General features: G+C 43.3%; 1 protein-coding gene across 2 annotated transcripts; it reads right to left on the bottom strand.

Annotated features, from left to right (window-relative positions):
- Window positions 1-151: 151 nt before the first annotated feature.
- LOC118113867 (zinc fingers and homeoboxes protein 2) lies at window positions 152-27,366 on the bottom strand. Of its 2 annotated transcripts, none has more exons than XM_035163914.2 (13): window positions 26,909-27,366; window positions 11,011-11,488; window positions 9,777-10,487; window positions 9,340-9,552; window positions 8,323-8,577; window positions 7,181-7,384; window positions 6,917-7,001; window positions 6,496-6,681; window positions 4,799-5,229; window positions 3,676-3,907; window positions 3,192-3,357; window positions 2,810-2,929; window positions 152-1,707 (listed from the first exon to the last, which is right to left on the bottom strand). In XM_035163914.2, the coding sequence occupies exons 2-12, from the start codon at window positions 11,107-11,109 to the stop codon at window positions 2,812-2,814; spliced, it is 2,700 nt and encodes an 899-aa protein (XP_035019805.1). In that variant the 5' UTR covers window positions 11,110-11,488; window positions 26,909-27,366; the 3' UTR covers window positions 152-1,707; window positions 2,810-2,811. The 2 variants fall into 2 exon arrangements, with proteins under 2 accessions (XP_035019805.1, XP_035019806.1); XM_035163915.2 differs by having other exon boundaries at window positions 11,011-11,353.
- Between the last annotated feature and the right edge of the window lie 415 nt (window positions 27,367-27,781).

The following is a 27,781-nucleotide window of genomic DNA, read 5'->3' as shown; positions in this document are numbered from 1 at the left end:
AAACTTCAAACCCAGTGGTTTCAAATTATGATAGAACTTTGAAAAATTGTTTTGTTAAGTAAACAAGCAAACAGTCAGTCTCCCTCCAAACCCTGGTTCATGTTTCTCATTCTCATGCATATCATTAACACTGGAAGACAGAGGGGAGTTGTACAGTCAGTTGTGTGTTTATTGAGTTACAGCAGGCTTAGAAAATAAAAATGCAAAGGTTTCCATACAAGCCAACCAAATGTACAGTATCCCAGAAACGTGTCCGAGCATAAAACCAAAGCAGCAGCAGACATTCAGCCAGCAAACAGCCATTCAACTGCTGGTCAAACTATTCAAAATGAGCTCAACTTAACCTTTTCCCACTTGCACAGATATCACACGGATTTGACCCATAAAAAATGAGGTCCCTTTGAAAATCATTTCTGAAATTTTTTTTTTTTTTTAAAGAAAGCTGTTGAAGCACATGCAAGAGCAGTTGATGATGGCTTTGCTGAGATATTTACCAATTATTCCAAATCAAATCAGCACAGTTTTTTTTATCATTTCATCAATGTGAGAAGTTCACAAGCCTCCATCATGTTTGTCATGAACTGGAATCAGCCCTGAGTCCAGTGCTGCTGCTTGGAAAACACGGACATACCTACAGCCAGGAAGCCTGGAGAGAAGACGAGAGGCTTGTTCCCAGATCAGATGGATTCTGACCGCGTTCAAAGAAAGGAGCTTCGACTAGTTCATCATGCGTCAAACACTGTCACCAAAATGTTCTTGGCAAGTTCAGTGGAGAATATTTAGTTTAAAAAAAACAAGGTGAAATCATCACCAGGCTGTACTTTAGGAAACGTCATCGGTACGAGAGCTGAAAAGGCAGCGTGGTGCGATCCTACCGACACACTCTCTCCAAAATGATCTTTTTATCATTTCTATTTCTCAAAAAGAAACATTCTGTGCTGTTACCTCAACGTGCCTCACGTACTGATGCAAAAACCAGCTGGTAAGGAAATGCAATACCAATAGTATGATGCACAATGCGTTCATTCATTCACTCGACCCAGTGCCGTCTGCCCATGTGGCGGCCTGTGTTCATCCTCTGGCCTCTCGGCTGTTGCCATGTTCACATCTCTCAAAACACTGTTACTCCTCCAAACATCCCCTCGAGCACATGTGAGTGATTCCCACCTTCACCTTATTCTATGAGGATGAGTCAAGGTGACGCTGCTGGAAAAAAACAGAAACCCTACAGTGTGAAATGAAGTGGCCATGAGAATATCTATCACTACAGCAGGGATATGCAAGTGCCATCAAAGACTGCTCATAAAGAGTCGTGCGCAAGTTTGATTCCCAAGAAAATAGGACTGATTGACAGAGATTATCATACGCTCTGATCATTGTACGAGAACAAAAAAGAATTTTCAGGGCACCAGTCAGACTTGTTTAAAAATGTAACAAAACTCGCCCTCGCAGTAAAACTGTACAAACCTTTTTCTTTGTAATACAGAAAAATATTTACAAGGCTGCTTCTGTTTTTTTTAAGTGTTGTAGTTGTAAGAACAATGCATCAAGTCCAGCTTTGGCACTCCTCTTAGCATCTGCACCTCACATCAGTGCTTCCAGCGGTAGACCTCCAACGTCCCCGGAGCTTTGTGATGACATCGCAGGCAGACAGCTGCATCACTGGTTCCACGTTTGGTCATCATCCAATGGTGGTCAGCGACTCACCTGGAACATAATCAGATATCAATATTTTTTAAATACTGTTCCGAGATTAGCATTGAAAGTATTTGCTTGAATGAACAAGAAAGAAAAATGAAAACACGACTTGCCAAACTAACTGATTTTATGTTTTTAAACAAACTACAAATATTTCCATGTTCTCCCTCTCCTCGTCCTCCCTGTGACGGCAAGCGTGCATATGCGTGTGCTTGTCGACATGTGTGATGCTAATGACAGTGTGGACCAAGTATCATCCTGCCGTCCCAGCATGCCATCTCTGAAGGACCAGTCACACATAATTACACACTAATAACTTCCTGTGTAGCCGGAGGCTGCAGCTGTGGCATCTCAATGGAACAGTTCAACATTTCTGTTTCCATTTATGTAAGCCGAGTCACACAATTAATCCCAAACTCCGCCATCAATCCATTCTGTGTGGACACTTGTTTCTGGTTGGGGCCACAGCGGTCTAGGACATATCCAGCTGTGACCAGATACCAAACTTTGGAAGATACATACAAGATATTTTTCTACCGATGTTCCCCGGATGGCCAGAAACATCTGCAAATCATTACTAATATAACTGAAGGTGTTGCCCCTTGTTATCAATATGATCTTTACAAAGCCATAATATGTCAAATGTGTGATTTCATCTTGTTAAGTTCAACCCCAAGCAAACAAAACAAACAACTAACAGTTTAAACTTGATTCATTTGATCAGGGTCGCAATCAGCTTTACATTTTGTGCATGTGAAGTAATTACATCACAGCATTTCCCACTGACTCAACTCAATCCATGATTTTGAGTGACAGGTACACACACTAAGCAGTGATAGGTAAGTTCCCGCACGAGAGCAGGAACTGCATTGATGCCATTGCTGCAGATGAAACTACAAGGTCTGCGTGGACAACAAAAACCTTTTTGACAAGAGCGTGGGCACAGTGCTGGTCACACCAAGTTAGAGGGTTTCAAGTGAAACAGTGGCAGGACAAATTAGAATATTACTGGCTGCCACAGTCTAGGTAATTAATGGGAAACACTGTATCTAATTTCTTGATCCCTCTGTTTTTTCAGTACAGTTTCTTTTCTTTCACCATTTTGACCTACCATCAACCAGTGACTCTCTCTGGTTGCTCTAAGGTCAGAACATCGGAGTCTGTTGACAGCCTCTGTCTTTCCACTCCTCCGTCAGTCTCCTCCTCCACTGCCACAGTCACCTTTACCCACCTAGCAAGAAAACAGACAAAGTTTAAAACACAAAGAGACTCCTTATAGGAAATACAAAACATATGAAAAATATTTATTTACTGTTTGGCACTAGTTATCAAAGTACCATACACACATTCATGAAAATGTAGTTCATGGAACAATCAACAATTGATTATTCCAGGATCCACAGTGGTCTGGTATTTATTTGTCTGTACAACATGAATCTGACACAAGCAAATAAAAATAAGAATGACATTTATTTTTTCATGTCTCCACCCACCCTTTATCAGCAGTGCCAGAGATAGTCTGGTCCGGTCTGGTCTGGCTCAGGTCTGTCACACTGTGGGCTAGTCTGTCAGTCAGCCTCTCTACCTCGTCGTGTTCTGACAGCTTGGAGGGCTCTGTAGCTGCTGCGTTCTCACCAGCCTCCTCCACGGCACCAGCGTCTGTACAACAACAGAGAGCACAAACTCAAACAAGAGAACCTGACAATTTGCAAAACAATATTAAGAGGAAAAACCAGAAACACTGCCCTGGGGTTGACTGCCACCACCTACCAGTGCAGTTTCAGTCTGCATTCATTTATTTATTAATTCATTGAAGAAACTCCTCAAGGTGTTCCTGAGAGGTTGGGTTCAAAGGACCAATATGTGTTTGGTCTGACCACCAAATTCTGATCAGTTCCTCCGGACAACTCATACACATACTGCCTCCGGGCACCGGCTATCGCAGTAGTGAAACACATGCTCTCTTCCAAAACTCACCAGGTACAGCTTTGACTTCCAAGGAAATGCTCTTGCTCTGTTCCTGGCCTTCTTTCTGCTGCTCGGCTAAGTTTGGGTTTTGGAAACCTTCCATCCAGTCCAGACTTTCACCGTTCTTCAGTACCAAGCGGTGGTCCTTGAACCAGCGGACAATGTCGGTGCGTCCCAGGCTTGTTTGGACCTCCAGCTGACTGTACTCCTCAGGAGATGGCCACTGGGTCCGACAGAACATCTGTGAGAACAAATAAAAAGAAATGTCCACTATTAAAAAAACACTGTTTTCTTTAATAATTCTTTGCTGCGATGTGACGATGCTGAGACACAGTTCCTTGAAATCCCCTGGAGCAGTAAAACATAGAGCCGTCCACAGGGACTGCACATCATAGCTGCCTTTATTCTCAATTCAATTGAGAATTACTTTGAAATCCTCTATCTTTATGTTCAATGTAGGGTGATATGATGCTACAAATACATTAGCTATTGTTGGACTTTTATTTTTAGTAGCTGAAATGAATGGATCACCATTGATAATCTGTACATTCCTTCCCACAGTGAAAAGAATGTGGCCTTGTGCGCCCCGGACCTGACTGTGGTTTTTGTGATCAGATGGCAGGATGAACTCAGTCTCTGAACGGAGTCAATATGTTTCTGGGCATATAACAGTGAAACACGTACTGTTACTGTTATAGAGACGTCTCATGCACATACTGCATGATCCATGATAAGGTTTTGTAATCCTTTGGGGTCCCACTGTTTGCTAGACGTGACACTTCTCTAATATCCTCTTTACTTAACCCGATCTGACCTTGTTGTCACTTTACATCTTATTTCACTTTTAATATTCAGGTATCAGCCAATTTCATCATGTAGTGTCAATCACTCCTCTTCTTGTCAACTACATGTAAAATACCTTCTCAAAATTGATCATTTAATTTGACACATCCCCCTTCAGATGATATTAAAAAGGTGCCACCTCATCAACTAATCGCTTTAAAGTCTCATCTCATTAATCTGTTGATACCATTAGCTGCATCTCTGCAATTAGAAGAGTGCTCATCTTTATACCATTAAAGCTCAAATCATCGCTCTGACTCCTGGTGTATTCTAATACACCTCCTCTTACCTCTCGGAGCAGGGTGAGGCAGCGGCTGCTGATGGGAGCTGGGCTTGTGGAGGCTGACAGGATGGGAGGATGGGGGGAAGAGGAGGCGGACGAGGTGAGGATGGGAGGAGATGCAGAGGAGGAGAGGGTTGGTGGTTGAGGGGAGGAGGCTGCGAGCACTGGAGGTGAGGAGGCTGCGAGCACTGGAGGTGAGGAGGAGGAGGACGAGGAGGAGAGGACAGGTGGTTGAGGAGAGGAGCTGAGGGGTTTCCCGTCCTGCTCTCGATGAGAAGCCCCGTTCAGCAGAGCTACGGGCCGCTCTTGTCGGTCCTCCATGTTTTTTGAGGCCATGGTGAGTATAGTCTTCTCCATGTTGTCCCTCAGTGCCCTGCGCTCCGAGAACCAGCAGTCCACCTCCGTCTTGGACAATCTGGTGTCCTGGGCCAGCTGGTCTGCAGCAGGGGGAGAAACAGTAGATTAGATGTGGAAGCTTTTTTAGAAACCTGAAAATGTACTCTCTCCCCAGGGGAACTTAAAAATGTGTTCATTGAAGACATTTCTGCTGTTCCTGTCATGCATGAATCCACCAGAGACGAGCCTACAGCTCCTTTAGGGTAAAATAAAATTAAGTCAGATGCTGTGAGCAACTATAAATAGTAGGAAAAAAAGTACAGAATTTCTTTAAATAGTTAAAAAGTGAGGATACTGAAGAACCAGCTGCTCATTTGTCTGCCTGAATAGAACCCCATTTATCCTAATTCAGGGACAAAGGTTTAATAAGTAGCTTAAATGTTCCATCATCCTTTTTGTTGGGAAACTACACGACATTAAGTGATCCTAATAAGATATCTGAGAAGCTGATTTTCTGCCTCATTAGCTCCTGATCTGCAGGAGGGCTGATATGTGTTTTTGGAGGCAAAGGAAAATATAATGTGCTCACATCAAGCATCTGATTTTTGCACTTGGGCTGAGACCTCAAGCAAACAAGTTAGCAAAATAACATTTGCTCGAATGCACCGATACACAGGCTGCACACAGAATAATGCCCTTTAATGAGGCGGATTGTTTTCTTCCCAAGAGTTACATTAATGCCTATCAATTATTTGTTAAAATACATGACAGAACTCTGTTAATATTTCTGTATCCGAAGATCTCCCCTCTGGCAAACATCATATCAACTTACAAAAATGACACTGATACTTATATTATAACTGACTCAATATTTATCTGTATTTTCTTGATCTGTAAATCAGTCATGTACATCACTCCTCTCTAAAGCGGTTTTCAGACATGAACGCCACAAAATGTCTGAAAAAAGAACTACACATGTGGAGGACGCAGCAGGAGAATGTACAGACACATTCAATACAACAGGCGATTGGAGGCATCTGACATATAAATACCGCACAGTGTTTTTGCTTGAAGCCCATTGACACTGGCGTTGGCTCTTTTTGCATCAAAAGCTCTTTAATCACGTTCTCATCATCCTTTTTGATTTGTATTCTTCAAGTTCGGCCTCTGTCGCGTGTTAGAAACCTCGTTTACACAGCTTCTCGCTCTCTGTGAATTTTCAGACATTCTCGTGCTGTGTTCTCACATTTACTCAGAACGCAACTTAATGGATTCCTCCTAGAGCTTCTCTATGTTGTAAACCAAAATAAGGAGGAAGTAACAATCCGGAGGCGTGAGCTTGTTAGCGGATGATGTGTGAGCTGTACCGAGCTCTGCCTCAGTTGGAGAGCTGCTCCTCTGGAAACTCTCCTCCAGCGCCTTGAGCTGCTCTGACGTCTTTCCCTTCACCCTCTCCAGCAGGGGAAAGTGGCTGGGAACCGCTTTCTTTACTGGACCATCTTTCACTGCTGGTGTCACCTCTGTTTTCACCAGCACTGGTGGTGGAGGAACACCTTTGAAAAGTGACAAACAGAGAGGGAATTCTTTTTAATGAAGAGATATACTGATTAATGTTTTAAAATGATGAAGGATGAATTGATGCAGCACAAGCACAATGCTCAAAAACTGTTTGTAATGGTTTGGTGATTAAAACTTTTTTTTTTTTTTTTAAACCAACAAAAAGATGTATGATTAATCAGGGAGTGTATTTCATCATTTTAAATGTGTGGCACTGTTCACACCTCGTACCTTTGAGATTAAGGAGCCTCTGTTCACTGAACCACTTCTTTATCTCTCCTCTGGACAACCCGGTGGTCTCTATCAGCCTGTAGATCTAATCGCACGACAAGATGCAACAGGGGATGAAACAATAAACACAGGTGTTTGTCTGTGACAGTTTTGTGCTTAAAAACAGCGGCAGTAGTAAATAAGACAATTAAAGCAGCCCCAAAAATCTCAACTCATAAAAGGCATGGCTCAAAAGATAAAGCCATTTGACTCACTTATTCTTACCTCATCTTCCTCAGGGAAAGGACAGTGTGTGTAGCTGGACCTCAGTACTGAGAGCTGCTCGCCTGTTTTATTGGGGTCAACTGTAAAATTTAGCACTTTGGAGGACACCAGCTTGGGCGCCGAGATTGTTTGAATGATGGAGGGGCGTTTACTCTCTGTGGCGATCACTGCAGAGGTCAGGGGTCGTTTGAGTGACTGTGCCACCTGTCAAAAACATGGAGGAAATATCAATTAGAGTTTAAGAAGGGTTGCTGCAAGACATATTAACTGTTTGCGTTACTGTGTGCGCAGAGGTGGGAAGTACAAATACTGTAACTAAGTCCATTTTTCAGGCATCTGTACTAACGTTTTTTACTTTATTCCCTACATTTCAACACAAATATCTGTACTTTCTCCTCCTTACTTATTCAAAACAGGCTTGTTACTGTCGCTTTAATGCATTTCATGTGAATTATCTATTACTTTTATTTGGCATCATCGAGTGCCGCCTTCCCAACATCGAGACAGATTTGAACCTAAATGTACAATAACACAGTAAAAAAGATGTTCCTTGTTTTTTAATCTATTAGGGCAGATCACACACAACATATGTAAAAGGGCATGAGACTTATCGAGACGAAACAGGAGACCCAACCGCACAGAAGAGGCACATATGTAGGCACATATATTTGTGACAAGGAGAAACAACATGGGAGAAAGTGAAGAATCAGCCATCATCACTGAGAACGACGACGAATCAGAGCAACAAAACATTTCCCATCCCTGCACTTATTTAAATGAAGGATATTTCATACAATACACTTTACACATTTCCTCCTGGACAATGTTTCATGCTCATCAGTCTTCTCTTGCTTTAACTGATTTTAGTGTATTGTTTTTTTATTTGAAGTAAGTGTGGTTTAAGTGAAACAGTATTTGAACTATATTACTGTGACATGATTCTCAGTTTGCTTTGACCTTCAGAGGGGAACTTTTTACTTCTATACTTAGGACATTTCTGAGCCTATACTTTACACTTTTACTTGAGTGAGGAGGGTGATTCAATACTTTTAACACAAGTACCTGTACTTCTACTGGAGTAAAGAATGTGTGTATTTTTGCCACCTCTGTGAGTCTGTATGAGTCTGCCCAGTGTTTTCTACCTGGGTTGCCACTGTGAGTGCCAGCGGTGCACAGGTGACAGTGGAGCCGTTGACTACAGGCGTCAGCACCAGGCTGGTCTGTCCCAGCAGGTGACAGGGGAGGGACTGCAGGACAGAGGCTCCTGGCTGCATGAATCTGGAGGCTGCAGACATGTTTGTGGATGACTGGGAGTTGAGCTGAGGAGTCACCACGGTGAAGGTTTGAGTCATAGAGGAGATTGTACCGTTGAACATTTTCTTCCTGGCTTCTTCCACCTGTAACAGAGGGAGAGGACTTCTTATACGGGTTTCTGCGTGTGTCGGACAAAATTGTAGCAGAATTAGTAAACAAATCAGATATGTATGCAAATTAATTGATTATTAATTTGCAGGTCTGTAAAATTCCTAGGTTTGTGTAGAAATTCCATTGAAAAAATTCACATCAAAGCAGTTACCCAACAAAAGCCCACAAACTGATCAGTGATTATTGTTGACTAAAGAGACAATTAGCATTCCTGTGCTTTTAGCTGGAATTACCTTTGCCAACTAGGTCATGTTTTTCGTCCCATCTGTCTTTTCTGTTTGTTATACAGATTTCCACTAATACTTGGTGGAAGGGACATGGGCCAAGATAGACCCATTACATTTTAGTAATGTGTTTTTGACATTTTCACAAATTTCCCAGGAAATAATTCATGGATCTCGATGAAAAACTGATCTGACCTGTTTAAGGAACTGATATCTGTGTACAGATTGATTTGAACTAAGGGGACTAGTGGGACTTGGAGGAGGTTTGTTCTCTACTGAGTGCCACTCTAGTTTACTGGGGTACATTTCCCAGCCCATGAAATACTGCAGCCAAGAATAATTATTCTCTATACTTGCTAGAAATAAAGTTTTTAAAAAGATAATTAATTTCACTCTTTCAGAATTCAGTTCTGTTTGAGCCTCTCAGTGATGAATAGTACGGTGGAAAAATACATCAAACCATAGTCAAATGATGAGAATTAAAAACAGAGTTAACCTGACACCTCGTACCTCCTCAGGTGACCAGCTGATGCCCTGTTTGAGCCTCTGTGTGGTGAACCACACTTTGATTTGCTCCTCGGGATGTTTCGAGGCTGCAGTGAGCCACGAGAGCTCAGCCTGCGTCGGGTAGGGGAACTTGTTGAAGGACGAGATGAGCGTCAGGTTGTCGTCTAGTGACGGATTGTATTTGGTTGTGTTGAGGGGCACTGCGATCTTCGGCACCTGAAACAAAACAGTCAGCCAGGGAAAGTCTTTTCACACACCTAGAAACTGATCTCTTCAAGTACTGTTCCGAGGTATTGTGTTCAGAAAGGGCATTTAAAAAAGTATTTTTTCTGATAATTTCCTTGGAAGCGTGGTGAGAGTGGTTCAGTTTCCTGAAGAAAAAAAAAGAGACAAACTTCCTTTAACTGTACAGGAACAGCACATAGGAGAAGAATTCTTACCTGGGTATAGTTTAGAGGCCGCTGGAGGGAAGGCATGATGTGAGAAAGGCCGTCTGCTTTAAGTAGCGTTGATTCAGGGATGATGACCGTCCCGTTGACATTAAACGCAGTGATTGGTTTCTTGGCCAGGTCTTGGGTCAGTTTACCCAACTCTGTCCGTTTATTATCTGACGTCATTTTTGGTTTACCAACCTTCACTGCGGCGGGTCTGCTTAGTGGCAAAGTGCCGAGTTCGTCCCCTTTGCCAGAATTGGCGCTTGACGTGTTGTAAATGACTGCGTTGTTACTGCACCCCTCTATTGTCTGTTCTAAGATTGTCTGATTGTTCATTTTTATACGCTTGAATTTAAAGTTGCTCTCCCCAGGGTGACACCTTTCATTGTGCTCCGTCAGGGTGTCAAACTTTTTTGTGTTGAAGTTGCAGACGGCACACAGATACAGGGGGTTGAGGATGACGTTAGGATGGTTGGCGTCTACGTGTTCTTTGAAAGTGTTCAGGTTCTGTGTGGAGAAGGGGCAGTATTTGCACTCATAGCCCCCCTGCTGCCTTCGTTGGGGCTTAGAAAGGTCTGGTGGCTCAGTGGCAGGTTTGTCAGGAGCAGACGGGAGGTCAGAGGCCTTTCCTGATAGATCCAGGTCCATGGATGAATCTGCTCCTGTCGAAAGATCTGCCTCCATAGGCCCATCCTCAGTATGGTTCTCTGTCGTTATCTGTGAGAGAAATTTCAGCTTCAGATGGATAATATGGGCAGAAATTTGCATTTTCACATACGTCGACAGACTGACATACTAGTTGGATAATGTCCTTGATTAAAAAAGCGAATACTGAGACTAGTACATGGCTGAAATCCTCAGAAAACTGCACCAAAATACTAAAAGATTCTTAAAATCAATCTACCTTTGAACAACTTGCTCAAACCTTAATCACCCCAAATGGTAAATGGTCTGTATTTTACTAATCTTGATGACCACTCAAAGTGATTTACAGTACAGTTTTAACATTCACACAGTGCATCTACAGTATGTGCAGCATGTTTTTTCTCGATGAGGAGGGGCAATTCCGGGTTCAGTATCTTGCCCAAGGACACTTCGGCATTCGGAAGAGTGTGATCGAACCACCGACGACCGCTCTAACCCCTGAGCCATAGTCATTCTAATATATACACACACAGGGACACAGAGAATACAAATATTCAAATATCATATGCTGATGTCAGACATACTGAAGGTTTACCTCCATATTGTGTGATTCCTCTGCATCATCATCCAACTCAACCATGGTCTGCTCTGGTCGAATCATACAGGGAGTGGAAGCTTTTCGTCGACTGGACATGTTGACGGTAGATACTGGGTTTGTCCTTTTGGACGGCAGCCCTACACGTGCTTGTGCGTGGCCAGGGATGTTGTGATGGCGAATATGGCTGAGGTGCCAAGGATGCGGGACTATGCAGCTGTGGACGTATAGTCAGGTGTAAGAGGACAGAGATACAGGCAGCAACCTCAGGACAGTTTCTGGGATGGGACTGAGCAGCCAAGGAGCCTGAGGAGAAATCTTCCCCTGGGGTGCGATAAGTGGCCTGAGAGAGAGGAGGGCAGTGAAATGTGAAGGTCTGGTGGAAATGTAACTGTTTTAGTGTAGTGGAGGCGGAGCTCGCTGACAGTGTCAGCTACAGTGCTCTCCAACCTCCTGGAACTGCATGACAGGATTCTACCTGCATTAGAGAGAAGAGAAGAGAGACAGACCATTATAAACATTAGAAAGACATTTTCATTTAGTTTAAAAGCAACTGTTAGAACCATAGACTGTGTAATGATGGACAGTATAGCCGTTTTCAGACATGACCTGCAGATAAAGTCCGGAGAATTGGATACAGAGGTACCTGCAGTTTGCCTTTCACACATGCACATGATGCATTCACAACCACATTATTCAGGTGAGAGGTGGTGCAGCAGACAGAGACAGGAAGTGACATAAACTCTGCTGCAGAGATCACAGACCAAACTGAAAAGCATATATCAAATAATTTTTTTCAAAGGGGGTTTCTGACATTTTTGGTAGTTTGTATCACACTGATTCCAGTTCCAAGAGCTCATATTTCCCATAACATTGGTTTTAATTACTATTTTAATCAGTAAAACCACATCTCACCTGAAATGATCAATGCAAGTCATAGAAATAAAGAGAAAGCAAATTGCTTGTATAACATACTGTACAAAAAATGTAGAGCTACTATTTTTAAATAGCTTCACCAATTCTTAATTTGTATGTGTAGAACTGAGACGAGTTAAACACAGCATATATGGAAAATGAAGAAAAGTGAGTTTGAGCATTTTAAGTAAAGCAACATGTTGGGTTATTTACTCTCAGCAGCGTCCCATGTGGATCTGCAGTGAACCACCACCCAAAGGAGGTAGAGACTACAGCCGGCAAAAATGGCTCAAAAGGAGAAAAGGTCGAAAGAGGCAGACAAACAAACAGTGGACAGAAGCAGACGGTCAACAGGTGGTCAGCTGGACACTGGTGCTGAAATAACTGCACAGTGTTCTGGAGAAGAAAGGGATGAGAAAGGCAGATCGCGTGTTTTCCTCACAGCAATAAATCCAATAAACAGCTTTCTGCACCGTGTGAAGTCCATAACCTACACAACTCAGACAAATCCTAGTGTTTGTATTTCAGTGTGTGTGTGTGTGTGTGTGTGTGTGTGTGTGTGTGTGTGTGAGAGAGAGAGAGAGAGACACAAATAGAAGTCAGCCTCAGAATCATCAAGGATGTGGCAGATAGGAAGAGGAGGAGAGGAACGATATACCGTATTAGTTACTGTTGATGCAATTTAGAGCTGAAATGATTAGTTGATCAAACAATTAAATAGCATAATTTCAACTATTATAAAAGAAATGTATGAAAGTCCAAATCACCCTGGTTCCAGCTCTTCAAATGAGAACATGAAACAGTTTCTTAATGTTCTATATTGCTCAATGATGACTCCTCTTTATCCCTCACTTTAAATCATAAACATAGAATACTGCTGGCAGGTCTTACTGTGGCAAAGACCATACTCACAGTGTGGTTTAATCCCAGACTGCCATTGTTTGAAGGCTGGAGGGCGTCAGTGTATAGCCTCCCTTGACTGCACAACTGTGCGTCCTAACAGGGCCAAGCCAGGCCCTGCTCAGGGATGGTCGGGCATTGCCACGTCTCTGGGGGGCCATGTTTAGAGACGGGCTTTCTCCCCTCCCACACTCATCGACGCCCAGTAATATTAAACCCAGTGCAGGTGAGCAAATTAGTGGAGATGGCTGGTTAGAGTGATGATTTAGCTTTTTCCTTTTCAGTCCACTGCTTTTTTAATTTTGTGCCTTTTATTTTCAATCGTTACTGCTACTGTGTCTTGCTGCATTACTGTTGTTAACATTTATTTGGACACCCCCATTTTGTGTGCTGCACTGGAAATGTTGTTGTTGTTTGTATGCTTTTGTGTCTCATCAGATCTAAAACAAAGAAAATAAGCAACATGAATTTATCACCTCTGCCTCTCTATTGGGCATGTGTAACTTAACTATCTTATATTTTGTAGACTAAATGATAATTATGATATTCTATCCCATGTGGCCATGAAAAAACTACTATTAATATATTTAATACATTTATTGAGTAAATTAGGCCTAATTATTCACTGAAGATGCTGAAATAAAATAAGACCATCTATTCCTGCTCAACATACACAAGTAATATTAACATTAAAAACAAGCGGTTGCACAATCAGGACGACAGCATGAGCAACTATCTGTGAAGCCACATGGACTTTGCCCACTTACAACACTGACATGTTATAATTATAATTATTGGCCAGACTCAGTTTAACTCTAATGGTTCAGGTGGCAGCTGAATTTTGCAGTGTCACTCTGACAGTCAACAATCACGACTTGGAAGAAGTTTTTAAATCACAGGATAACTTTGACGTCTATTTATGCGGCTTGAAAAACAAATTACACAGCAGAGTGTGAACAGGGTGAGAAATCATCGACAAAGCAGCTTCAGACACACAATTTAAAAAGCTAAGAGCGACTTTATTTGGAATGTGTAGAAACGAAACCCCCATAGAAAAAAAGAAATAAAAGCAGTTACTAAAAGCAGGGTGAGAGCGAGCAGAAGAAACTTACCCGCGGTAATATTGTAATATATGAGAGAGAGAGAGAGAGAGAGAGAGAGAGAGAGAGAGAGAGAGAGAGAATTATCTGACTAAAAAAAGTCTATTGATATTCCTGAGGCCTCACGCTGAAGCTTCATATTCATATCCACATGGGTAAAAAAATCAAATGAGTCGATGCAGCAGCGGTGCTCTTCTTTCAGGACATAATGAGCTTCCATAAAACCAAGTTAGCACAGAGGACGGGGAAAAGTCCTCTTGGAATCTCATGTGTGCTGCACTACTTCAAAATGTGATGCTTAAGAGTAAATACTGACAAAAGAAACAGGTTTTACTCAAACAAAGATTCTGTTTAACAGTATGATCATATTTAAGTCTATTACACAGGGAGGGGCAGCAGTAAATGTGCGAGTATGACTTTGTGAGGCTTCTTTCAGCTCAGCACATTAGGACTGTGCTAATCCCTTTAAGTGTCACATATTTAATATGGCCGTATCCAACAGCTACGCATTAATCACATGGCACTGTACCCTTCAAGGCTTGACGGCTGTCATTCGCCAGCCGACTCATTGTCCCGAGATATCTCAACTCCTCAAACAACCCACTGAGGCATCATTAGAATGCAGACTCATTACCATGGTGTCGCTATGGCAACCGTGGACGTAGAGCGTTAGTCACGTCGCTGCTACAGCCGTGTCACCGACAGAGATAGGGGTGACCCCCTGACTGCATGCAGGACTGTGTTTGGTTGTGTTAAGAGACAGAAAAAACTGAAATACTTGGGAAAACAGAAATCTTGCAGAAATAGCCTACAGGCTGAGTGTGCGTGTTGAAAGCCTGGAAACCCCCCCCCATCCTGCAGGATGAAGAGTGTTGTGGTGCATTTTGTGAGGTTTCTTCAGCTTCTCTCATTGACAGACGATTGGGGAAGGTCAAGGAACAGGAGAAGAAAAGGCTACACTTTCTAGCAAAATCCCAGCTGGTCAAAGGAGGCACACAAAAGATTCGCCTGCTAAAAGTCAAGTTCACATGCTGCCTGATTATCCTACTGACCCTGTTTTTAGTGCTACACAGCTTAGGTGCTTCTGAGAGGAGACTTGATGTAAACACAGCAGTGTACACACTCATTCTTCCACTTGCTATTGCTCTCTCCCTCAAAGTCTGCCCTTGTCCAAAATCGAGCAATGTAGCCAAGATAAAGCAGGAAGGAATTGGAGATGCATCTGTCGTGTCACTTTACATCATCCGCAGAACTTGTGCTGACACAGGCTGGACACTTTTGGACGTGCTGATGGGCGATCGCGACTGGATGAGGATCCGACTATGAACAGAACCGAGCTGTAGCTGGACCTTTACCTCCTACTGTGCGTGCTGAGCCCACACAAGTAGAGGGCGGATGAGCAATTTTATTTATGCAACATCCATATTAGTAAGCAGCCAACACGACTGCTAAAGAACTTATAAATAATGTTGGTGTGGCTTAAAAGCTGCTGCTGGCTCCTCAGATAAGGATCACACTAGACTGCCTGCATTTAGAAAAAAGATATTCACGATACAGCTGCTTTCAGACATTTACCTGAAATTTTCTAAGGCTGTAGGTGAGAGTTCAAATGTCTGTGTCAGTTGCATCGGAAATTTTCCTAGGAGCATACAGCCGGAAAATTGCTGGACAATTCACAGCGGGTGAGTTGCAGTGTTGATTGTGTTTCTAACAAGTGCTGACAGATGTGAAACTGTAAGAATACAAATATCTCAGAATGAAAAAGAGGTGCCATACACATAAAATATGTAAACTTGGAAAGACTATGAGATTCAAGAGCTTTTGGCAATAAGGGCTGACGTCAATGTGCTGAAGACAAAAACACTGCTTTCCAAAGCAGAATACGTCACCCCCTGCCTCCTGCATGCCCTACCCAGGTGTCACCAATTGCCTGAATGTTTCAAAAATGTACTGGACAATCTCCTGCTGCATTCATTATATGTAACAGGCAAACTCCAGAGAATGTCCAGACTGAATTTCTGGAAATTTCCAGAGTTCATGTTTAAAGGCAGAGGCGGATATTTAACACAATTCGAACACAAACAGCTCTGCAGTTTAAGTTGTAGCAGTCGAGTTTAACTCATGTGCACGGACTGCCTTAAACAAAGAGAAAAGCTTGTGTGAAGTGCTGAACACTGAGGATACACTGGCACCAACAGCCGCCTCCTCCTCCTCCTCCTCCTCACTCTATCATTTTCAGAGGAGGGAGGGGCTGCTCTCTTGCTGCCTTGGCTGGATGTTTGGGAGCACAGAATGCCATCATGGAAAAGAGAACCAGTACACTGTGTAATTAATAACCATGGCAATGTATTACTCTATTCCACAGTTGTTCAAACTTTATCAATACAACTTATAATAATACCTTTATCATGGCCTCGCTAACCGACTCCAGCCTCGTGGATTAGAAGTAATCACTTGGAGTCCTTCAGGGAAGCAGTTGAGCAGTTAGATTGTTTGGCTGTAAACATCTCGCAGAGAGAAATGCACCCAGACTAATGTTTCTGACTGCTGTCTGAAGCACTTGATGATGTCTGCTTTTGAAAGATGCTGTATAAACAAACTAATTAATTGTGGATTCAAACTTGGCTGCTTTTGTAGGCTGGGTCATACAGTCAGCCTCCACCTGTTAGTTAAAGTGTCTAACCTAGTTAGCTTGTTAGCTGCTGTGTGCACTGCAAGCTCTGTGCTGGAGACACAAACTCCCCACTGTCTGGATGCTCATTAAACTTGTATGAATACTCAGCCTGGCGGTCCCTCGCCTGCTCGTCTGTTTGTCTGTACTCGCCTGTTGTCTGGCTGTCTGTCTGATTGGAGCATTATATCAGGGGATCCATATTTCTAAAGGAGCTACCTTTAATGCTGCCAGGCAGCAAATACATTCATCAGCGCTGGCAGTAATCAGTTTAGGCTACACACTGGCATACATACTGAAGAGAGCACAGGGGGAAATCAATACAAACCCTCAGTAACACCAAGCCTGTCTAGTATGAAGACAGACAGATGATCTAATACAGCAGAAACATAGTGGTACAATAGAAAAGCATATAATAAATAAATAAATATATATTTATATATCCAAAGAGCAATGAGAAGAGAATGACACTAAACAAGTGAGTCACACCCCTCTGAGATTCTATTTCTGGATGTCATTAATGTAATAAAAATAGTGGGGGGGAAATGGCTCAGACTCAAAACCTGGAATGAAGTGTGCTTCTGATGCAGATATCTTTTATTAACTTATAACTTGTCTTAACTTTATACACATCAATGATTGGTGTGTATAATGATGAAATTACCTTTCTTCTCAGCTGCCATACCTGCTCATAAGTGAAGGTAAAAGGTCATAACTCTATTTTTTAAATGAGATAATTACGTTAATAAGTAGCTGTTAAATTATAAACTGCAGCCAGACTGATCAGCTGCACTTGAGTCTCCTGCACGGCTAAGTACGGTCTCTCCTGGACAGCTTGAATAGAGATTAAGCTCAGGAGCTGGCAGATTTGGGTAGGGGTCATTGTTGTAGCTGAAGAAAGAAGGCTGGAGAAATGAATGTACTGTAGAGACGCAGTCAACCGAGCGCCAGAGTTTTCAGGCATGCAGTCATCACAAACAAAGGCATATGAATGGCAACGTCTGCGGCTCCTGCACTCGAAGCCTTGCCTGAAGTACAAACCAGTCGGTTACACCAGGGCTCTACAATAACAAGCAAGGCAAAAACAAGAGAGCAGCATAGAAACAACAAACTGCAGCAACACAGACTGTAGCAGTGCCAGGACTCTGCTCTTACATAAACTAAAACTTTCAACCTCCATCACACACTGTATTTCACAAACACATTGCACAGAGGGAGCACACACACTGTACTGTTGGCATTACTGTAAGGGGTGTGCATCTCATTCTCGTCTTGTTTTGAGTGTGTTTTCCCTCCTGGTTGCTTGTTCCATAAGTCAGCCACTGCAGTGAGGAGGAAAGTGTGTGTGTGTGTTTGTGTGTGTGTGTGTGTGTGTGAGAGAGAGGAGAGGCACCTCCACCATTAACACAACGAGTCCCAGCAGGGGTGGGAGAAGCAGAATTTCGGACCGTTGCAGACTTAATTTAAATCTCATCACGCTGCTCCTCCAGTGCTGCACTGTGTCTGAGGGCTTGGTGTGTTCTGCATAGCAACAGAGAAGCACTACTGGAATGAGTGTAGATGGGTAAGAAACTAGACTGGCTCCATCCAAAGGTAATAACATTTACAGACCATCTCCTATAAAGATCACTAACAGCATGTACAACATCTGTTCCTCTGGACAGAGCCAGACTGGTCGTTCTCCTGTTTCCAGTCCATAGGCTGTATTTTGGAACCATTTGGAACCAGAGTCTGCGCAGTAGCAATCGGGGGATGGAGCTGCAGGAGCAATGTCCCGCCAATACGCAGCCTTGATCAATCTCAGATGTCAATCAATACATTTTATCTATAGCATTAAACAAGTAATTTCGACCAAACTTAATCGCAAAAAGTAACACTTGGACATCCACTAATACGGAGAAAGTCAGGATTTACTACCTATGATAAGTATTAAGTGCGACTTTTAATAATTGAGAAACATTAAATTACCTTACAAACTTCTTGTTACCTGCCGACATATCCATTACACTGATGCTATGTATTGGAATGAAAACCCCATTTTAGTGGCTCCTAATTTTAGCAACATCTGTTCACATCAGCAAGTTTGAGCTGCTGTAAATTGTGTATATACACACACACTTTTTTTTCGATCAGCACTTCCTCTCTATGGTATCTTTTTATATTTTAAGTTGCAGGGACTCGGGAGGGCTTTTGTTCAGTTCAGCCATCAGTTTTTGTGACAAGTTGTCAAACTTTTATATAGATGTCCCAGAAAAATACTGATCAATGCTGTGCCCTTGTTCAATCTACTAATGTTGTGAGTACTGTCTAGCAGGCTGCATTAGATAGAGGAACCCGTCTTCCATTTAATGTGGTTCACACACTGAACACACACTGCCAGACCTGTCTCCTTACTGAAAACACAGGCACACCGTCATACACACAAAGGGCAAGCTATAAAAATACCCAAGTGTCACCCACTCTGCGGCTGATGGTTGTGTTACTATGGTAACACTGTATCCAACAGAAAGCGCTTGTGAGTGTGTGCTTGAATCCAGGAGCAGAAACACAGAGGTCAATCAGTGTCATGACTGCAAGGACTTTACTTTGTCTGCACGACAGTAAGGTGCACACCCCTCACCTAATACTGCACATGCTGACAAATGTTTTACATTATAATTAGATCTGAATGACACGTTCAGAGGTAAGAAACATTAGGTCTAACAAAGACTTCTGTTTTGCTCTAAAGCTGCTTTCAGACCTGCACCGACGTCTGAAAATTAACCTGAAATTTTCCTGAGGGGTTGAATGTGAAAACACAAATGTCTAAGTCAGTTGCGCTGGACATTTTCAGGAACCTTTCCTGTGATCCTCCTATAAAATATCTGATTAGCAGGAAAAAAGTTCTTTAAAGTCACTGTGAGCAAATGGTTGATGACGTTTCTAACTTCAAAAAACAAACCCCGAAAATATCTCAGGATGAAAAAGAGTCTATATGTAGAGGACACAGACAAAAATGTCAATTTTGAAGACAATATGGTTTGAGAGGTATTGGAGTTAAGAGCAGACACCGGTGTCGATGTTCTGTAAACAAAAACACTGCTTTCCACAAGGGAGTTTATACGCCATGTCCTGCCTCCTGCATGCTCCGGCCAGACGGCACCTCTTTCCTGAACGTTCTGGACGTTTTCCTGTTGTTGTGAAGCTCTGACCGACGTCTCCTGCTGTGGTCTTCAAAGGCAAACTCCAGAAAATGTCGAGTTCATGTCTGAAACTAGCTTGTGAATCTTATCAGGGGCATGAAGAAGAGTGAGTTTTACCTTTGTTTGTAACTGAGAGCACATTTAACTAACTTACAACGCCACTTGAGAAAACACCATCTTTTTAATGCCTCTCTGAATATTTAGAAGCCGGCAGTGTACCCAGGAAATTGACTCAAAAGCAGCTATTTTACCAACCATGACAGGCTCTGACTTTGTTTTGCCTGTTGACCATCAGGAACTGACATGCATCCAACGCCCCAAACCATCATGGAACATCTCTAGCTTCATAGGTTTGGTTTGCTGCTGCAACCCCTCCGCACTCGCAGAGCGACCCCAATGACGAAGGCCCACACGTCAGAGAGTGTTGACTTGATTCCAGGGGGCTTCCCGGGTGTCAATGAAAAGCAAATGGGGTGGGGGTGGAGTTTTATTACAGCAAATGGAGTAATGCAGTGGTAAACTACCACTCTTGAACATTTTATGTGGCTTTTGTAAGAAAGCCCCCCCCCACCCATTCACTTGGTTTTGCCCTCCTATTTGCTCTATGCTCTTCTCTTTCACTCTGCCTCATGGCCTTGCACACAAACAGACAGTCACCCTGATAACAGCACATTACTCTCCCACACAAACCTTGTACCACAACGTCAACTATTAAGAGCTTTTACCACCAAGCAAAATGGGAGTTTTTTTTTCGCGGGCAGGATAAAATGTTTGACGAGAGTTCTTGGTTAAAGTAGTTGCTTTGTGGGACACAACTGGAGTAGGGCAACGGTCATATAGCACAGAACAAGCCACTTGCAAATTAGGTCAACAATGACAAAGAACATTGGAGAGGTGCTGCAGAACTTCTGTCCAACTGTTATCACATTTGAATCACTGCAAATTGTATCACTTTATGATGAAATGTATTTTTTTTAGGAGAAATATTTATATTTCCGTGCAGCCGGTCCTGTATATTTGTGCAATCAGAAGAACAGAAAGCTCTCTGTTGTTAATTCCAAATGCGAACACCCAGAGAGTTTGGCGTTCGTTTGCTAGAGTCACTGCAAGTATTCCATGTACTTCCGTGCGGCCAGATTTCCCACCTGCCAATCTCTGCTTTCTGCAGTGGGTGTGGCTTGTGAATAGTCTCCGGCCTCTCCCCATTGGTGTAACTCTGACAAGTGGGGCGAGTCTAAACTCTACCACTGGCTGACGTGGTGCAGTGCAGAAGGCCTTTTAATATGCGCGCTCTCTCTCTATCTCTCTCTCCATTTCCCCCCTTTCCTTTTTTCCAAACTTGAAATTTGGAGGACACACTGGGACGTGAATAGGGGAGCGACTCTACACACATGCAGGCACGAATGCTCAACGTGACGTAAAGAAACCAAATTGTGTGGATGGGTATAAAGCTGATATATTTTTTGACAGCTGCGTGCAGAGGTTCAGAATTTCAACATGAGATTTAATGTGTAACTGCAGAAGTAGTTTCAAGTTCTAACAGACTGCAGTGGCTACAAGAAATAAGCCCCTTGGCTGGTGGATGATGTGCACAGAGTAGTTTAATACGCGCTTACACATGCAGAATCACACTGCTGTATAAATTGCTATGCACTCATAGAGACTTAAATAATAATCAATGCAGCAATGAAGAACTGACTGAAGTCTCCAAAAATACACAGATTATGAAATGACTGATGGCAGATAATAATAATGGAGCCTGATGTACTGTACCTGCTCTTTCTCCCACACATATACACAGACTTCTCTTTCAATTTTTCACTGCTAAGCCGTCGCTTGTTTCCGATTCACACCACTCAGATATTCTGACTCTGGTGTGCTGCTTCTTTACTTTGTCATTCTCTGGTTCTCTCAGTAGATTTCCAACAAAGGTACCACAGACATACCTGTAATGCTCTCTATTTATTTTGACTTTGCATACAAGATTTCCATGGGTGAGAAATAGAGACAGCATATCAAGAACATTACGAAAGCAGGTGATTAAAGCGACTACACCCAAGAAGGATGTCAACCTTTGTGTGCTTTACCTGTACATGTTTCTGCTTTGGTTTCCACTAGAGCTGTGGTGGAAGATTTTCAGGAATCCAACAAAGTGCTGACATTTACACTAAAAACTGACACAACATGACACTTTTACTTTAAGGGTTAAGGCGAATGTGGGACCTTGGACTTTCTCGCTTCTGTCTTTTCTTGTCACTCAGTTATCTCTTCCTCTGTATCACTCTGTCTCACTCAGACATCACACATCTTCTGATACAGTCTTCATGCTCCCTCTCCGTCTGTCCCTAAGCATCTCCTCTGCTCTGCCGCTATAATTGTCTCTTTCCCTCCATCACGCTCTCCCTCTCAGCCCCACCTACAGGTGATGACCTCATCTCTGTGGTTGCCTTAGTCACCTAACAACATGTCAGAGAAACCGGCGGAGGAGGTACAGCGGAAAAAAGGCACCTGAACCGAAAAACCCTGCAACAAAGCACAGCTTAAAGCATCAGTGATGTCGTCACAGGGTCGAGCTCAGCACAAGAGGCCTTGATGACAACAGCATCCGTCCTCCAACCCGTGATGACTCATTCCACTGTTTCACCAGGAGAACGGACAGCCATTATATCGCTCTGGACTAGATGTGGACATGTGGTGTTCAATCACAAAATTCTGGATGTTCCTGATGAATGCAAGAGACAAAAACATGCTAAAACACACTGCAAGTTACACGCAGGTTACAATATTTATGTAAGCAAAGCATGAACAAATATCAAAAGCATACAACAGGAAATCTGGTGTACGGGACACTGCAATTTACTCCTATACAATCAATCAAAAATATCAACATGTTATTTTAACCTCCCTGCCCAACTTAAGTCTGGATAAATGTTGTTATGCTTCAAATTTATTTAGATGTTAGTTGTGATTTTGCCAACAAATTTGTTTAAATATGTGCAGATTCATATTACGCTACAACGCCCATGCACGTTGTTAATGCTGCGCCCGAAAATGTGCAGCGTCAGCGCTTAAACTAGAAGAATAAATAAGAAATTAGCACGTTCATCTGTGTGTTTACCACTTTCTGCTGCAGAGTAATTTGACCCGGGAGCGAATGCCAATTGCTTCTATTCCCACTGGAGACAATAGTCAGATTTTTACCAGTGGAAAAGGGACATGTTTGTTCCCTGCATATAGCTATTGATCTATGTAATTTTATCATTTATTTTTTCTTTCAAAAACAGTCAGTCATTCCTAATATGTACAATATAATTTTTGTATAATTACATTATTTTGTAGCACCCACTAGGTATAGGCTACAGCTTTGCCACTATTGTTTATTGTCTCCCTCTGATGAAGCAGCGACCTCCCCCCTCTGAAAAGTACTAATGGGCCCTTCTCTCAAACATTCACAGTGAACAGCTGTAACATCAGCAACACACACATCCCATATACTACCTGCCAACTGTCCAGCTTCATTTATCCAAAATAAACATAACTTCTCAGTCAATGTGTTTTCCTGTCAATCGTCTGCCCCAGATTAGCTCTAGTTACCTGCCAGAAACACTGTCAGACAATTTCAATAGCCCTTGCGAGCATGACTAACACGTGCAACATCTGGCAGCACGCTGACTCAACAATCTGATCTCACACGTCATTTATATAAATTGCATTTGATTATCCTGCACTTTCTTCTCTGCTACACTGTATATCATGGTCTTGGGCATTAAACACTGCTTTTGATGTCACACGCAGCTTGATCGGAAACACATTTGGCATTGGTTTACAATAGCTAGTGCACAAACTATCCAAGGAAATCCTTCTAAACGGAGAGATTTGTGTGTTCATGCAACTCTTGGGTTATAATTTGACACAAACTCTTGAGGCCCTGTGATATTCTATGCAAATGAATGTGACAGACCGAGTCTTGTTCATTTTCCACTTTCTGACTACCGTGAACAAACAAATGCCTCTAGAAAAGAATGGAGCGGATCACCTCACAGCTGGATGTTTCGCCTCCTAAGAGGTCACAGTACGTTGACAACCACTGCATGGCTGAGCAAGACTAGGAAAGAAGACAATTCAGTCAGGATAGATTTATTTTTATGCAACTTTCCCAGAAATAATAGCTGCTTAACACCTTACGGGAAGTAAAACCAATGATTTCCCCCATCGATGCGTTATGATGGAACAACCATCAATGTTATAGCCAATGAGGTAGGATAGTGACCTAATATATATATCAAATATAATAAATATATATATAAAAATAATAATAATATATAAAATGTAATTAAATACTTTGGATTATAGTATTTCTAGTATATATAAAGAATTTATTTCACGAATCAAGTGTAATTTTAAATGTACATTAATGCAGCATCAATCAAAAATAATTTATTGTAGTCTTAAAATCTGAAACTACACAACAATAGGAATGTTTACTGTTTTAAATTTTTCCAGTACACTGACATGATAACAGTGAGGTTTCGCAATCAAAAACATTCATATTTCTAAACAGAAGTCTTGTTTCACTAGTTGGTTTAATTGATACAATTACTTCAATATTAATAGCATCTATTTTAGCTATGCTCCCGACATTAAGCTGCAAAACGCTTGGCTACACCATAGAGCAGACAACGGTCTGTGTGCGATTTGAAACGAGGTGGTTTACTTTTATCAACAGAAACCCTTTGATTGTTCAGCCCCCAATAAAAATGAGCCGCCTGTCATTCCAAATTACATAACATTATCTCTGATATGGCAGATCACACGAGGAAATCATGTGAAGAACAAAAAGCGAGCCATGTTTCTCTTCACGTGGAGAGAGCAAGAGTGCGTGGCTTAGTGAGCGAAGCCAACTTCTGTCCCAGAGGAATTGCTAGTAACTGGTGTGACAGGAGGGTTAACTGCTCTGTGATCAAAAAAACCTTGCATCTTTTTTTTTTTTACGCAGAGGGTGGAACTGTTGATCAGAGAGCTTTTATGAACACAACATAATAGATCACCGCAGTGCCGGGAGAATATCCTCTGATGAACAAGACATTTCTACAGATATACAGTCGGCAGTATCCATAACAGGCACTGAATGCTTTTCAATTAATGTGCCCACCTGTAGGGAGTGAGTGTGTAGACCTGTCAGAGATCTGACACTGTTCCCTAGTGAACAGGAGCAAACCTGTTTTATCACAACTACTGTAACACTGTCATAGCCCGGTGTTAATTTTTCCTTGTTTATCATTTTCATCATCATCACCACCACTACTACTACTACTAATATTGCATGTTGCTTATGACAGACTGAGATCCAACCATCATGTAGAATATAATTACAGGTCAATAAACATCAGATTTAAGGTGGTTTTCTTCTCCCGTCACCTCAACTTTGGAAATCGACCAACGCCAAGTATCAATCTGGTACCAGGGCTCTGTTTTTCTCTGCTTTTAATATAAAATGTGTGCTCCTTACTGGATGGAATTCACTGCAGTTGTTTTTCGTGAGGGCCAGTGATAACTGTGCTACCAAAAGATCCCTCCGTGACACAATGAATAACAACATTCACACTGTATGCAATGTGTTTTGGTTCCATGGCCGAGACCCAATATGCCTAATAATAGCATCAATACCAACCTGGTGTTTGGCACAATTGCCTGTGGATAGAGATGACATCTTTGGCACTGGGGTAATAAACAGTTTAGGTGCTTGTAATTACTAGTGGTTAGGGAGGTTACGCAATAACTACCAGACGTATTATCACAAAATTTGGTGGAAGGAAAGAACCCATTCAATTTTGGTGTGGATCCGGATCAACCGGTGGATCCAGGATGTTATTTTCACTCTCTTTAACATTTAATACGGCTATTTTCAAGGTTTCCACTGATTTCTCAAAGAATAATTCATGGATCTTGTTTTTAAGTTGTACACAGTGCGACCTGTGAAGATACCACGGCCTGGATGACCGCGAATCTTCACAGATATCATGGATTTTGATGAAAAATGGGACTGATATTGTGTAGGATTCAGTGTGGATCCAGATAAAAAAAGAATTAAGCCAGGGGTCAGTAGGGTCTTGGCGGAGGTTTGACCCTCTAGTTACCGCGTGTGACATGTTTGATGCTCATGATGTACACGGTTATGTTCATGCCTCAGTCCAGTGTCTTCCCAAATCTTAACTCAAGCCTTGTACAACAGGAAGCATGAAACACATTGACATAGATCAGACAGCCACTATCCCTCCATGTGATCTCCCAGGGTGCACTGAGGACATGTTTCCCCTGCTATAGACTGAGTGCGGCACGGCACTCGGCCAAAGTTGATATAGTGAATAAAAAGAAGCCATGTGTGACTTTTTTAAACTGCTGCTGCAGTGACACACGCCAGTGCTACAGCCCTGCGTGTGTGTGTGTGCGTGTGTGTGAGCGGGGTCTCGGAGGGGAGGAGGCGTCACCAGGGGTAACGTTCCGCCTACATCACAGACACGCACAAATCAAAGTGTACAAACAGCGACGCACGGGAGAAAGTTGCGGTGTAACGTCAGCACCGGAGTGGGAGCGGACACACACCGGCCGAGCTGCGGGGGTTTCCAGCGGCCAAACCCCCGCGACGTGACAAGAGGGGCGCAGAAAAACACTCTCCCCCAAATGTCCACCCCCCCCTCTCCTCCCCCCCTCCCTCGCCATCGACGTAACAACATGTCGGCAAAGGACGGCCATGTTTTGCTGGTTATGTCGACACGGGGAGGAGGAAAAGTGAGACACGGCGCCTCTCCTCGCTGCCTCCGCGGTCACCTCGTCTCAAAGTGGAACTTGAACACGGCGGCGATAAACGTCCCCGTAAACAAGTTGGCGGCCACATCGCGTCGGTGGTGCAGGTGGAGGCGTCAGGGGCAGGCAAAGTTCATGCGGCGAGACAAGTTAAAATATTTATGCAGAGCCGTGTGGGTGTTTGGGAGCCGGGCGGGGGCAGGGGGAGCGAAGCGCCGCAAACAAACAAACTACACGCAGTTAGAACTTGGGAGAGCAGGGGGGGGGAGTTTTCAGCAGGGAGCCGAGACACAAACAACACACCAGCAGTTTGTCCCATTTCTTACCTGGCCGCCGTGTTGTTGTCTTTTGGCGCGATGCTCAGGCGGTGCGGGTACAAATCCCACCGCCGCCGTAAACCCACGAAATGAGCCGAGTCTCCGCTTCTACACAGTCGCGCGGCGGCGGCCCAATAGCCGAGCAGACAACAGGCGACAGGAAAGGAAAAATTGGCGATCACAAGGAGGATCTACGCCAAAAGCCACATGATCGCCGACGTCAGAGTACGTATTTGCATGCCGTACCGGAGCGCCGGTGTCCGTCCATGGCGGGTCCATAGCGTCGAAGCCAGGGAAAGTGCGGCGGCAGGCGGGGGAAAGTTTAACAAGTGTGCGTCCAGGCAGCGGGAGGAGTCCTGGAGGCTGCGTGGAGCGTGCCCGCTGCTGGGGGGAATGAATGAGCTGCGTGTTGTGGCCGTCAAGTTTCCCCTGTCCTGATGCCTGCTGCCTGTCTGGAGCTCATTGAATATGTAAGTATGCGAAGGGGGCGTTTCTTACTCGCCCCCAAAGCCCCTCCCTCCCTCTGTCACCCCGCCCACCCTCTCCCCGTCTCCCCCGCGTGTGCACGCGAGGCGTGGAGTTGCTGCAGTGCTCTCTCAAGTGGAAGCCGGTGCGTCCTCCAACCGTGCACGTAGTCAGCCGACACATCTGGATCGACCAGAGGTGAGCCTGAGGTCAGCTGATCCTCCCGCAGTTGACAGTGCTGAGAGAAACTGGCCTGACATGACACAAACACACACACACACACACACATACACACGGAGCTCCATCCTGCGCTCTCACACACATACACACACAACAGTGACCTCCACTGGATCCACACCAGAACTGATTCTGACCTTGGGCCCATGCGCGGTGTCACACCAGGCATGTAAGGACATG

The sequence above is a fragment of the Hippoglossus stenolepis genome, chromosome 8 (genome assembly GCF_022539355.2).
Source record: "Hippoglossus stenolepis isolate QCI-W04-F060 chromosome 8, HSTE1.2, whole genome shotgun sequence".
In the NCBI taxonomy this organism is placed as follows: domain Eukaryota; kingdom Metazoa; phylum Chordata; class Actinopteri; order Pleuronectiformes; family Pleuronectidae; genus Hippoglossus; species Hippoglossus stenolepis.
The sequence above is the reverse complement of the archived record's forward strand: the minus strand, read 5'-3'. Positions and strand labels throughout refer to the sequence as shown.